Below are 15,382 nucleotides of genomic sequence, written 5' to 3' on the forward strand. Positions count from 1 at the left end.
ATGCCCAAGGCAGGATTCGAACCTGCGACCGTAGCAGTCCCGCGGTTCCGGACTGCAACGCCAGAACCGCTAGACCACCGCGGCCGGCTCACATGGTTCTTCTCATGACTCATCATATACATTTAGATGGTATGGCACTTGTATAGGCCAAGGGGCATACTGGTATGACGGGGATGAGAAGACCGACCATTTAGAAAACACGGAACAAAGAATATATCCTAGACATCGATGTTGTTGGACTATCCGAAGAGTGAATGGAATAAGGAGTGGATTATAGATGTGTTGCACTAGAGTTATAGCTAAAAATGTATCTTCAAGTGCCGAATGCACATTGATACACGAAGAGTAAGGCATAAATGATAAACACCATAAGACGGTTTACGACGACTAGACAGAATTCTACTCGTGCTCGCTATCGTAAATATTTTCCCAAAATTCATGCCATACCGTCTATATCTAAGGAGTCATGAAATGAATCATGTGTACTTTGCTTGTCCTAGACTTGGATGGGACTGGCTGCTTGTTGTTGTTGTTGTGGTCTTCAGTCCTGAGACTGGTTTGATGCAGCTCTCCATGCTACTCTATCCTGTGCAAGCTTCTTCATCTCCAAGTACCTACTGCAACTTACATACTTATGATCTGCTTAGTGTATTCATCTCTTGGTCTCCCCCTACGATTTTTACCCTCCACGCTGCCTTCCAATATTAAATTGGTGATCCCTTGATGCCTCAGAACATGTCCTACCAACCGATCCCTTCTTCTGGTCAAGTTGTGCCGCAAACTTCTCTTCTCCCCAATCCTATTCAATACTTCCTCATTAGTTATGTGATCTACCCATCTAATCTTCAGCATTCTTCTGTAGCACCACATTTCGAAAGCTTCTATTCTCTTCTTGTCCAAACTATTTACCGTCCATGTTTCACTTCCATACATGGCTACACTCCATACAAATACTTTCAGAAATGACTTCCTGACACTTAAATCTATACTCGATGTTAACAAATTTCTCTTCTTCAGAAACGCTTTCCTTGCCATTGCCAGTCTACATTTTATATCCTCTCTACTTCGACCATCATCGGTTATTTTACTCCCTAAATAGCAAAACTCCTTTACTACTTTAAGTGTCTCATTTCCTAATCTAATTCCCTCAGCATCACCCGACTTAATTTGACTACATTCCATTATCCTCGTTTTGCTTTTGTTGATGTTCATCTTATATCCTCCTTTCAAGACACTGTCCATTCCATTCAACTGTTCTTCCAAGTCCTTTGCTGTCTCTGACAGAATTACAATGTCATCGGCGAACCTTAAAGTTTTTATTTCTTCTCCATGGATTTTAATACCTACTCGGAATTTTTCTTTTGTTTCCTTTACTGCTTGCTCAATATACAGATTGAATAACATCGGGGAGAGGCTACAACCCTGTCTCACTCCCTTCCCAACCACTGCTTCCCTTTCATGTCCCTCGACTCTTATAACTGCCATCTGGTTTCTGTACAAATTGTAAATAGCCTTTCGCTCCCTGTATTTTTCCCCTGCCACCTTTAGAATTTGAAAGAGAGTATTCCAGTCAACATTGTCAAAAGCTTTCTCTAAGTCTACAAATGCTAGAAACGTAGGTTTGCCTTTCCTTAATCTTTCTTCTAAGATAAGTCGTAAGGTCAGTATTGCCTCACGTGTTCCAGTATTTCTACGGAATCCAAACTGATCTTCCCCGAGGTCGGCTTCTACTAGCTTTTCCATTCGTCTGCAAAGAATTCGTGTTAGTATTTGGCAGCTGTGGCTTATAAAACTGATTGTTCGGTAATTTTCACATCTGTCAACACCTGCTTTCTTTGGGATTGGAATTATTATATTCTTCTTGAAGTCTGAGGGTATTTCGCCTGTTTCATACATCTTGCTCACCAGATGGTAGAGTTTTGTCAGGACTGGCTCTCCCAAGGCCGTCAGTAATTCCAATGGAATGTTGTCTACTCCGGGGCCTTGTTTCGACTCAGGTCTTTCAGTGCTCTGTCAAACTCTTCACGCAGCATCGTAACTCCCATTTCATCTTCATCTACATCCTCTTCCATTTCCATAATATTGTCCTCAAGTACATCGCCCTTGTATAGACCCTCTATATACTCCTTCCACCTTTCTGCTTTCCCTTCCTTGCTTAGAACTGGGTTTCCATCTGAGCTCTTGATGTTCATACAAGTGGTTCTCATATCTCCAAAGGTCTCTTTAATTTTCCTGTAGGCAGTACCTATCTTACCCCTAGTGAGATAAGCCTCTACATCCTTACATTTGTCCTCTAGCCATCCCTGCTTAGCCATTTTGCACTTCCTGTCGATCTCATTTTTGAGACGTTTGTATTCCTTTTTGCCTGCTTCATTAACTGCATTTTTATATTTTCTCCTTTCATCAATTAAATTCAATATTTCTTCTGTTACCCAAGGATTTCTATTAGCCCTCGTCTTTTTACCTACTTGATCCTCTGCTGCCTTCACTACTTCATCCCTCAAGGCTACCCATTCTTCTTCTACTGTATTTCTTTCCCCCATTCCTGTCAATTGTTCCCTTATGCTCTCCCTAAAACTCTGTACAACCTCTGGTTCTTTCAGTTTATCCAGGTCCCATCTCCTTAAATTCCCACCTTTTTGCAGTTTCTTCAGTTTTAATCTACAGGTCATAACCAATAGATTGTGGTCAGAGTCCACATCTGCCCCTGGAAATGTCTTACAATTTAAAACCTGGTTCCTAAATCTCTGTCTTACCATTATATAATCTATCTGATATCTTTTAGTATCTCCAGGGTTCTTCCATGTATACAACCTTCTATCATGATTCTTAAACCAAGTGTTAGCTATAATTAAGTTGTGCTCTGTGCAAAATTCTACCAGGCGGCTTCCTCTTTCATTTCTTACCCCCAATCCATATTCACCTACTACGTTTCCTTCTCTCCCTTTTCCTACACTCGAATTCCAGTCACCCATGACTATTAAATTTTCGTCTCCCTTCACTATCTGAATAATTTCTTTTATATCATCATACATACTGGCTACTTAAGATGCATAAATGTAACAAGAACTGTCAACTAGTGAAGGTAAACTTGTTGATAGTGAATTTGCTGTTTGAGGTTTTGCGAAAGGTTGCCAATAAATTAGAGCCAATGTTACCAGAATGAGATTTTCACTTTTCAGCGCAGTGTGCGTTGATATGAAACTTCGTGGCAGATTAAAACTATGTGCCTGACCGAGACTCGAACTCGGGACCTTTGCCTTTCGCGGGCAAGTGCTCTGCTAGGTTCGCAGAAGTTTGGAAGGTAGAAGACGAGATACTGGCAGAAGTAAAGCTGTGGGGACGGCGCGTGAGTAGTGCTTCGGTAGCTCAGTTGGTAGAGCACTTGCCCGCGAAAGGCAAAGGTTCCGAGTTCGAGTCTCGGTCCGGCACACAGTTTTAATTTGCCAGGAAGTTTCATATCAGCGCACACTCCGCTGCAGAGTGAAAATCTCATTCTGGAAACATCCCCCAGGCTGTGGCAAAGCCATGTCTCCACAATATCCTTCCTTTTAGGAGTGCTAGTTCTGCAAGGTTCGCAGGAGAGCTTCTGTAAAGTTTGGAAGGTAGGAGACGAGGTACTGGCAGAAGTAAAGCTGTGAGGACGGGGCGTGAGTCGTGCTTGGGTAGCTCAGTTGGTAGAGCACTTGCCCGTGAAAGGCAAAGGTCCCGAGTTCGAGTCTATTTTTAATCTGCCAGGAAGCTTCGGAGCCAATGTTAGTTTCTCTCTTCATGCGTGCGCGCGAGCGCGCGCGTGTGTGTGTGTGTGTGTGTGTGTGTGCGCGCGCGTGTGTGTGTGTGTGTGAATGTGTGTGTTTGTGTATGTATGTATGTACGTCTGTGTGTATTTGTGTGAGGGAGGATGTGGGAGTTAGATGTAATTTGGTCATTAAGATATCATCATACTACTGAATTTATATTTTTTTGAATTACTCAGTTAGTGAATGAGTGAGAAAGACTGGTGCCTCCAAAACAAAGGTAATCTTATAATTTGATGCTGTATTTAGAGAGACCAGTAATAAAATAAGAAAACAAATAGCTTGATATCTAGTAAGACATTGTTGTGTTCAATGAGACTTCGGAATCAATGCATTTTACTTTCAAAAAAGTTTCAGGAGCTGCCTGGATTGTGCATAGCAGGTGGAAAACCCCGTGATTGAGCGACGCTTACCTCGCCTCGGAACTGCAGACTGCACAGGCTGAAGTCCCAAACGTTCCTCTCCAGGTCCCAAAGCCCGCACCGTCGCCTGACGCCGCCGTGCGTCGGCCTCAGCACAATGTCCACGTATCGTTCGTCGTCAGTGGTGGTATTGATAATCTAAAAGCAACGAATATTGTAACTTCATCAGACACTAACTGGCGATGCAAGATACATGTCAATTTAATTGGATATCAAGTCATCAGTATCAGTGCACAACAAGAGCTCTGTTTTGCTTAAAAATTGTATGCTCTCCACTGATGTGTTTGCTTTCTTTTAATTCATCAGTCTTTCGAATGGTTTCATGATGCCTTCCGCGTTTTTCCTACCTTGTGCTGATCTTTTCATCCCTACATAACCCAATGTCTAATATTATCCGTTTTGCGTACTCTGTCCTTAGTCTCTCCCTACTACTTTCCCTCTTGAACGTTGCCCTTCACAATGATAGCTTTCGCAGCGGTTCTTTTTCTGTGCATTCTAAATTGCAGTACTCTGATAAGATGTAACTGTACCAGGCATCACTGTAAGCATCACAGTCTTTGACAAACTTGTAAGAGATATCTCAGGTGAAACACTTCGGCGAGCGGGTGACTAGCTAATGGGAAGCTAGCGGCACCTTAAGTTTAGCTGGGAACTGGTCGTTTGAATGACACAAAGCGTGTCGAGTCTGTGTTTTTCATGGCTAGCTGTCGGTGCTCTCCAGATGGGGAGGTGCTGCCATGGTGGAGTAATACGTATATTACGAGGTGCATTCAAGTTCTAAGGCCTCCGATTTTTTTTCTCCGGACTGGAAAGAGATAGAAACATGCGCATTGTTTTAAAATGAGGCCGCGTTCATTGTCAATACGTCCCAGAGATGGCAGCACCGTACGGCAGATGGAATTTTACCGCCAGCGGCGAGAATGAGAACTGTTTTAAATACTTAAAATGGCGACGTTTTCCTTACTTGGACAGCGTGCAATCATTCGTTTTCTGAATTGGCGTGGTGTGAAACCAATTGAAATTCATCGACAGTTGAAGGACACATGTGGTGATGGAGTTATGGATGTGTCGAAAGTGCGTTCGTGGGTGCGACAGTTTAATGAAGGCAGAACATCGTGTGACAACAAACCAAAACAACCTCGGGCTCGCACAAGCTGGTCTGACGACATGATCGAGAAAGTGGAGAGAATTGTTTTGGGGGATCGCCGAATGACTGTTGAACAGATCGCCTCCAGAGTTGGCATTTCTGTGGGTTCTGTGCACACAATCCTGCATGACGACCTGAAAATACGAAAAGTGTCATCCAGGTGGGTGCCACGAATGCTGACAGACAACCACACGGCTGCCCGTGTGGCATGTTGCCGAGCAATGTTGACGCGCAACGACAGTATGAATGGGACTTTCTTTTCGTCGGTTGTGACAATGGATGAGACGTGGATGCCATTTTTCAATCCAGAAACAAAGCGCCAGTCAGCTCAATGGAAGCACACTAATTCACCGCCACCAAAAAAATTTCGGGTAACTGCCAGTGCTGAAAAAATGATGGTGTCCATGTTCTGGGACAGCGAGGGCGTAATCCTTACCCATTGCGTTCCAAAGGGCACTACGGTAATAGGTGCATCCTACGAAAATGTTTTGAAGAACAAATTCCTTCCTGCACTGCAACAAAAACGTCCGGGAAGGGCAGCGCGTGTGCTGTTTCACCAAGACAACGCACCCGCACGTCGAGCTAACGTTACGCAACAGTTTCTTCGTGATAACAACTTTGAAGTGATTCCTCATGCTCCCTACTCACCTGATCTGGCTCCTAGTGACTTTTGGCTTTTTCCAACAATGAAAGACACTCTCCGTGGCCGCACATTCACCAGCCATGCTGCTATTGCCTCAGCGATTTTCCAGTGGTCAAAACAGACTCCTAAAGAAGCCTTCGCCGCTGCCGTGAAATCATGGCGTCAGCGTTGTGAAAAATGTGTACGTCTGCAGGGCGATTACGTCGAGAAGTAACGCCAGTTTCATCGATTTCGGGTGAGTAGTTAATTAGAAAAAAAATCGGAGGCCTTAGAAGTTGAATGCACCACGTAAGTAGCACTGAAGTTTCTTTATGTTGGCCATTCTCGAAATATGTGGTACAAATGTTTGGCGAGGTTCTGGCTAGAATCGCGCAGCTTGCGTAACATTATTTACAGCGTTTCCAGACCTATAATGTGTATTTATTCATGTTCAGACTTTACGTTCGCTGTCCAGTGAGATGGTAAGTTCCCGAGAGATGATACAGAATCGGTTTACATTATTCCAACCGAATACTAGTGCCATTCATCACACTCTCGTCTAGTAAATTGTTTGCAGTTGTTTTTGAGGTACATGATTGTTATTTAATTCTTTCTTTTGTGGTGGTCTATAACACTACGTGCCTCACACAACGACGATTGTATGCTTTACTACAGCATTGACTTTGCTTTAGATGAAATGACAATCACTTGCTGAGGGAAAAAGATACCTTCAGAAATTGTAAAACAACTACGGGCAATACGGCCACAACATGAAGAATTTAATAATCATTTGAATCAGAGTGTATGAGGATTATTCGTAATCCCTTACCACTATTTGAAGATTCTCTTTTCTCACGATGGTATATGGACTTTGCAGTGTACGGAGTAGGTATTAAAATCCATGGAGAAGATATAAAAACTATGAGGTTCGCCGATGACATTGTAATTCTGTCAGAGACAGCAAAGGACCTGGAAGAGCAGTTGAAAGGAATGTACAATGTCTTGAAAGGAGGATATAAGATGAACATCAACAAAAGCAAAACGAGGATAATGGAATGTAGTCAAATTAAATCGGGCAATGCTACCGGAATTAGATTAGGAAATGAGACAGTTAAAGTAGTAAAGGAGTTTTGCTATTTGGGGAGCAAAATAACTGATGATGGTCGAAGTAGAGAGGATATAAAATGTAGGCTGGCAATGGCAAGGAAAGCGTTTCTGAAGAAGAGAAATTTGTTAACATCGAGTATAGATTTAAGTGTCAGGAAATCGTTTCTGAAAGTATTTATGTGGAGTTTAGTCATGTATGGAAGTGAATCATGGACAATAAATAGTTTAGACAAGAAGAGAATAGAAGCTTTCGAAATGTGATGCTACAGAAGAATGCTGAAGATTAGATGGGTAGATCACATAACTAATAAGGAGGTATTGAACAGAATTGGAGAGAAGAGAAATTTATGGCACAAATTGACTAGAAGAAGAGATAGGTTGGTAGGGTATATTCTGAGGCATCAAGGGATCACCAATTTAGTACTGGAGGGCAGCGTGGAGGGTAAAAGTCGTAGAGGGAGACCATGGGATGAGTACACTAAACAGATTCAGAAGTATGTAGGTTGCAGTAGGTACTGGTAGATGAAGAAGCTTGCACAGGATAGAGTAGCATGGAGAGCTGCATCAAACTAGTCTCTGGACTGAAGACCACAACAACAACAACCTACAGATTGGAGGCCAGTCTTTGTGAACTACTGCTTTCATAAACACCAGTATCAGCAGTATGCTTCGGCTATTTCTTTGCACGCTTTTCAGGCCAGAAGGTGAGTCATCATCTGGAGGTGCGCAGATAGCTGGCGCTACGTCGCCTTGTGTGTGACGTGATTGCTGTGTGTTATTGGATTTCAGAGTTCTAAATAGGTTAACAGACTGAGTCCCGCATGCTCATAGCAGGTAACCTGTCTGCAAAGTGGGTTACCTACACATCCCTCAGAACAGTTAATGAAATTACTACAAGCAGGTGCTCTTATAGAATTGACTGAAATTCTCAATCATGATCACTATTCTTTCAGTTTCTTCAATTTTTTCAATTACTTTCATAGCTATAGTTAGTGTTATACACTGAAGCACCAAAGAAACTGGTACAGGCATGCGCATTCAAATAGAGAGATATGTAAACAGGCAGAATACGGCGCTGCGGATACACGACAATAAGTTTGAATACATTATGGGAGAGGCAGTGATCAGTGTCTTACAAATATTTACTATTAAAAACAGTCTTGAACATGATTTATTTATCAAGGTGACCGGTTTTGACCACTACTGTGGTGATCTTCAGACCACTGAGTAGGAACCTCCTTCTGTTGGAGAATCACTAGTGATTCAACGAAACATCATCGATATCGGCTTTCGGAGCCGAAGGTCCACTCGTGTACCCTTGATGACTGCTTGCCTCGCCTGGGCCCATTAACACCGACATTGGACTGTTGAAGACTGGAAACACGTTGCCTGGTCGGACGAATCTCGTTTCAAATTGTATCTAGTGGATGAACGTGTACGGCTATGGAGACAACCTCATGAATACAAGGGCCCTTCATGTCAACCTGGGACTGTTGAAGCTGATGGAGGCTCTGTAATGGTGTGGGGCGTGTGAAATTGGAGTGATATGGGCCCCTTGATACGCCTAGATACGACACTGACAGGTGACACTTATGTAAGCATCTTGTTTGATCACCTGCATCCATTCAAGTCCATTGTGCATTCTGACGGACTTGGGCGATTCCAGCAGGACAAAGTGACAGAATTGCTACAGAGTTGTTCTAGGACCACTCTTCTGAGTTTAAACTCTTCCGCTGGCCACTAAACTCCCCAGACACGAACATTATTGAGTATATTTGGGATGCCTTGCAACGTGCTGTTCAGATGGGATCTACACCCCCTCGCACTCTTACGGAATTATGGACTGCCCTGCAGGTTTCATGGTTTCAGTTCTCTCTAGCACTACTTCAGGCATTAGTCGAGTCCATGACAAGTCGTGTTGCAGCGCTTCTACTTGCTCATTGGGGCCCTACACGGTATTAGGCAGGTGTACCAGTTTTTTTGGCTCTTCATTGTATGATGATTTCACGAGTCTAAAACTTTATTTACAAGAGCGTATTTATTGAGGGCATTTTTCAAGATCCATATCTGATTATAATTCGAATCTCAACAGCAGGTACGAGTGTATACCCTCTACTGGTCCCTAAAGCGGAACGTTAAATATTCCTAGGTACCCGTAGTAGACATGCCACAGTCATGGAAATATTTAATATCACTGTAGTAAGAGCAGCCTGTCGGGTGAGTACTGCAGAGGGAAAAACACCTGATCTGATGGCTTTGGGAGGCGTTGGAAACAACTTCCATATAATCAAGACAATGAATGGTATGACACTGAGAGAGGTTTTGGATCTCGAGTTATTGGCTCTCCTTTGGGCGTTTACATGTGATTTATTGTCGCAGGTGACTATCCGTAGCAGTATGGCAAGTAAAATTCTACATTCAACGACCGATTCCATCGCTTGCCTAGCCTGCAAGTTAACTACACATGGGGTATAGTCAGTATGTCTATTACTTGTCACAGCTTTCCACCAACCACTGTTGACATTTCTTGTAATTTTTTCTACAAATCTCGTCGATGAAAAAAACTCGCGAACGCATCCGAGTCCTCTTTGATACTACTTCGTGCACTTAAGAGGCACTGATATCAGTAAGTTGTGGCATTGCCCGGTATAATTTATAAACGCTGTAAGCACCTGTGGTCTACCTGAACACTGATGACGTCACTGTTGAGGACGTAGCCGAGTTGCTGGAAGGCTACGCCGACGCCCGCCCGGCGAAAGTACGTGAAGGCCAGCCGCGCAGCCTTCGCCGCCGCCGCCGACAGCACTGCAGCGGACACGTCACTGCGAGAGGTCAGCGAGGTAGCAGAGCTCCCGTCCTGAGGATACCAAAGGCAAATGTGTCCTGTCTTACAAAGTTAGCTACAGTGTACTTTCCCACCACTGCTGCGATGCGACAATCGAGTATGATGGCGCAGTGTTATTTGGCAGGAGACAGCTCTATTCCCCCACCGACCACCCCGGTGAAGGTTTCCTGTTATTTCCCTAAACTGCCTTAGGAAGTGTCGGCCTGTTATGATCAGGCGAAACTGTGGCTTCTTTGATTGCGTAGTTAGAAGACTCATCACACCGGAACACATGAAATATTAGCTCTTTTTTTTTACATAAATTAATAAAAAATTTATATGGACACAATTTTTTGCCACAGAAGGACTGGATAATTTAAAACTGTCCTGACTAGCAAAGCATCTCTTGATGTACTTATTAACAATTGATCTCTTGTAGCACAAAGTTCAACATCAACAACACTACAAGTTCATCTCAAACTCTAATTACTCGTTGGTGTGGGGCGATGTGGTGACTGCTGTAGCTGAGGTTTCGAACTGGGGGAGCTGTTGCATGCTCAGCACTATGTTGACCTCAGAGCGAGGGAACTGCTGTTGCTGAGTGGGAGGTTGTAACATTATGTGATTGCCCTACCATTTTAAATCATTCACTAACCGAGCAGTCGCACGGCAACAGCTACAATTTGTAAATAACGTTGCGAGAATGTAAAAAACGAACGTCCTGTGACGTGACGTGTTTATTGTGGAAGCGCCGTCAGAGATGCAGTAGGCTATTGACTTTGAAAGCCGCTGCTCGAAAGGCGGACAAAAGAAGAACACTTTTACACATTATTTTGACGTACGAGATATTCTGGATGAGAAGTTACTCACTCTTCTGTCTCTTGTAATTTGTGTCGGACATGTATGTCTTGCCACTATATTATTATTGTTTAAAAATATTATTTTAGTGTAATGTGAAAGGGCCATACTGCATAGCAGTAGATTTATGTGAAAAGCTACATTGTGCGACATGTATCTGGAGCTTCAGAGCATTTCACGAACTGTTTCGTCGAAATCGAACGGAAGTTGCATACGGCGAAATACTTTCTCCTGACCTTATTCTACTGGTAAATGCATGATAAACTTCGGTCCCTTAGGAAATTCATGTTGAGATATCCAAAAACAATTATATTTTCAATAGTCAGCCGATTCAACAAGATACAGCCGCACACAGTCGTCGTAAAATTCCTGACCCATAAAGGTACATAACAGACATAACTACAATAACTAGTTATGTCTATATATATATATATATATATATATATATATATATATATAGGGTTATTACAAATGATTGAAGCGATTTTACAGCTCTACAATAACTTTATTATTTGAGATATTTTCACAATGTTTTTCACACACATACAAAAACTCAAAAAGTTTTTTTAGGCATTCACAAATGTTCGATATGTGCCCCTTTAGTGATTCGGCATCATCAAGCCGATAATCAAGTTCCTCCCACACTCGGCGCAGCATGTCCCCATCAATGAGTTCGAAAGCATCGTTGATGCGAGCTCGCAGTTCTGGCACGTTTCTTGGTAGAGGAGGTTTAAACACTGAATCTTTCACATAACCCCACAGAAAGAAATCGCATGGGGTTAAGTCGGGAGAGCGTGGAGGCCATGACATGAATTTCTGATCATGATCTCCACCACGACCGATCCATCGGTTTTCCAACCTCCTGTTCAGGAAATGCCGAACATCATGATGGAAGTGCGCTGGAGCACCATCCTGTTGAAAGATGAAATCGGCGCTGTCGGCCTCAAGTTGTGGCATGAGCCAATGTTCCAGCATGTCCAGATACACGTGTCCTGTAACGTTTTTTTCGCAGAAGAAAAAGGGGCCGTAAACTTTAAACCGTGAGATTGCACAAAACACGTTAACTTTTGGTGAATTGCGAATTTGCTGCACGAATGTGTGAGGATTCTCTACCGCCCAGATTCGCACATTGTGTCTGTTCACTTCACCATTAAGAACGCATCCTCTTCCATGAGCTGTTGCAACCGCGCCGAAAATTCAAAGCGTTTGACTTTGTCATCGGGTGTCAGGGCTTGTAGCAATTGTAAACGGTAAGGCTTCTGCCTTAGCCTTTTCCGTAAGATTTTCCAAACCGTCGGCTGTGGTACGTTTAGCTCCCTGCTTGCTATATTCGTCGACTTCCGCGGGCTACACGTGAAACTTGCCCGCACGCGTTCAAGCGTTTCTTCGCTCACTGCAGGCCGACCCGTTGATTTCCACTTACAGAGGCATCCAGAAGCTTTAAACTGCGCGTACCATCGCCGAATGGAGTTAGCAGTTGGTGGATCTTTGTTGAACTTCGTCCTGAAGTGTCGTTGCACTGTTATGACTGACTGATGTGAGTGCATTTCAAGCACTACATACGCTTTCTCGGCTCTTGTCGCCATTTTGTCTCACTGCGCTCTCGAGCACTCTGGCGGCAGAAACCTGAAGTGCGGCTTCAGCCGAACAAAACTTTATGAGTTTTTCTACGTATCTGTAGTGTGTCGTGACCATATGTCAATGAATGGAGCTACAGTAAATTTATGAAATCGCTTCAATCAGCACAAAAGTAAACATATTGTTATAAGGTGCGGTCTTCTGTATCGCCTCCCACATGTCGCTGCGGTTTGCAGCGAGCCCACGGTAATGTCTGTAGTATCGATTCACGTTGCCGACTTTGATATGGTACCGCGATCTCTGGACGGTATCGAAGAATCCATTCCTCATTTTGCTCAATCAGAGCTTGTGCTTTAGCCCTAATCACATCTTCGTCAATGGAGTATTAAGTCGTAATCATCCTTCACTCGAGATAGAACCCTATCAGTTCAAGGGCTTGTTGCACGGTAGGCAGATTTTTGCAACTTGTTCTACAAAACTTTTAATTTTCAGATATTTGTGTTGTGGTTGTTCTACATTCATAACACCTTTTGCAGTTGAAACTTCCAACTATTTGCTTTTACGTCATGAATGCTTGCTTTCGTGTTTGAATGAGGACGTCGCTCTGAGGACATGGCAGGCCTTGGACCATTACAGAGGGGACATCAGGCTCGAAGAATTATACTACTGCCTGTAATCGAATAATTACACAGATAAAAGCTGCAATTACTTAATGATAGCTTATTTATGCGTAGCTCTGACCAGTATATTTAGTACTTCTAATGACAGTAACGTGTAGAGGGTTACATCAGTAAAAGAGAAAATGTTTGTCTTATATGTGCCTGTAGAGGTTAAATAAGAGTGCACCTAACTTTACGTCGTCCACAACCAACACCATCGATGGCATCACGTGCGACTGACAGTCATATACACTCGAGTCCCAATACCCTCTGAGACTCAACACTGCCCGGTGGTGTAGCAGGTACGTGACGCGGTAATGAAAATACACAAGTGGAGGTTAGACGAATAGGGAATCGTTCTATGGACCAAAAAAATAAGAAATTCACTGAAATAAGCGTTTTTGACAAAGTGCAGATTGTTAGGAAGGAGCATCCAGGAAACGGAGGAGCTGGACTGCCATTTGTATTTTACTGTCGTTTTTACCTATGAAAAGTAGTTTAATGATGCTGAAATTACGTCTAGGCAATAGGGTGTTGGATGTCCACACCTCATCACAGATATGATGCAGGCACAAGTGGTTCAGGGCACACTGTTTAGCAAACGTTGCTGAGCATGTGGCTCTACTGAAATCGACCCCGATGTTTTCCTACGTACACTCGACATCATCAATTACGATAGCAGGAAGCGCGCGATAATCGACTGTATATAAATAGAAATGTGTTGCATGGTCAAATGAATAACGTTTCTTGTTACACCAGGTCGATGGTCCTGCCTGGAGATGCCGTCGTCCAGGAGAACACCGGATCGATACACGCACATCGCCACGGGCTCAGCTGGTGGGGCAGTATTATGTTGTGGGGGACGTGCACTACGGTCTCCATGGGACCTGTGTTAGTAATCGAGGGCGGCACGACGGCCTTGGACTACGTAAACATTAGCGTGGATCGTCCGCAGCCTTTCATGCTTGTTGCCTTTTCCGTCGGCGATGAGTCACTACGAGGGATGCTGCTGGTCAAAGAGCTTCACACTCTTCACCTGTCAGAGAAGCCCTCTTAGAAACCCCTAAAGGGGAGTGAGAGGCGAACAGATGAAGATGAAATCTGATAAGAAACAAGAAACTCCAGTGGATCCCACACTAACAGTCCCTACCAGATTCGCGTCAGAGGACGAGGTGGAGATTTTAGCGTCCTCCAAGCACCTAGACCTCGCCGACGCCTCAGCAGCGATGATAATAGATACAGGTACTCAACCAGAAGCTGGAGATGACCCTGAGGTGTAAACTGCTTCCTTGGTCCCTTCATACCTTCCCAGATTACAGGAAGTGTCATCCTGTAGTGGAATTGCATAGTATTTTCCCCCTGCCTGACTGAGCTACGATAACTTCTCAGCTACTCCTGCTTTCTGCGTTGCCCTTCTGGAAACCCAGACCCTCACCTTTCGTGGCTACCTGGGATGTTACGAAAATCGTAATGTTTGTAACAGGGTGTCACGTGCAACATGTAGCTTCCTCCAGATGTTGAAGTACCACTAAATGTATTGGCTGCACTAATTTCTCAACTTCCCCCTTCACCTTTCCTATTTTTGGGTGATTTCAGTGTACTTAACCCTTTGTAGGGGTGAGCCAAGATTACTAGCTGTCGTAAAAATATCGAGAATCTACTAGCTCAATTCAACCTTTGCCTCCTAATTACAAGTGCCCCTAATCATTTCAGTGTGGCACATGGCACTTACTCAGTCACAGATCTCTCAGTTTGCAATTCTGGCCTTCTACCATCTTCATACTGGAGAGTTCGTGGTGACTTGTGTGGCAGTGGCTACTTTCTTATTCCTCCTGCAACGCCACTCACCTAGACGCTTGCCCAGACATCTCTTACCAAGGCTGAGTGGGATGCTTTCAGCTCTACCACCACTGTTGGATCTCCATCTCATGGCACCATCGATGTCGTGGTTTCTGCAGCTGAATCGGCAATCGCTTGTTCCTCAGGTTGCCAGAGGTGGAAGACAGACTACGATTAGAGATCGTTAGCGGGCCCTCCAACGTCATAAGTGGTACCCATCAATGGAGCATCTCATTTCCCTCAAATGGCTCTGTGCCTGGGTCCATAGATAATCAGAAGACGGAAGCAGGAGGAGTGCTGGGAACAGTATGTCGCCACCATTGGAACTTCAACCTCTCCTTCCCAGGTTTGGACTGGGCTCAGGCGCCTCTACAGGTATCACACTCCTGCAGGTATACCTGGGATTTCCACGAATGGAGCTGTCTAAACAGACCCAGAAGAAATCAAAGAGCATTTTGCTGAGCATTATGCTTGAACGTCTGTGTCAGTTACCACCTCGCCTCTCGTACCGTAAAACAGCGGGTGGAAC

At 43.9% G+C, this 15,382-nt stretch overlaps 1 protein-coding gene across 1 annotated transcript in view; it reads right to left on the bottom strand.

Annotated features, from left to right (window-relative positions):
* The window catches only part of LOC126153038 (uncharacterized), a 182,617-nt gene that overhangs the window by 20,714 nt on the left and 146,521 nt on the right, over positions 1-15,382 (bottom strand). Inside the window, exons 8-9 of the mRNA XM_049916043.1 lie at positions 9,779-9,952; positions 4,211-4,357 (exon numbers count right to left, since the gene is read on the bottom strand). Of these exons, the coding sequence (XP_049772000.1) occupies positions 4,211-4,357; positions 9,779-9,952 (321 nt within the window). The remainder of the gene's footprint in view (positions 1-4,210; positions 4,358-9,778; positions 9,953-15,382) is intronic.

Source organism: Schistocerca cancellata, chromosome 2 (assembly GCF_023864275.1).
Source record: "Schistocerca cancellata isolate TAMUIC-IGC-003103 chromosome 2, iqSchCanc2.1, whole genome shotgun sequence".
Lineage (NCBI taxonomy): Eukaryota > Metazoa > Arthropoda > Insecta > Orthoptera > Acrididae > Schistocerca > Schistocerca cancellata.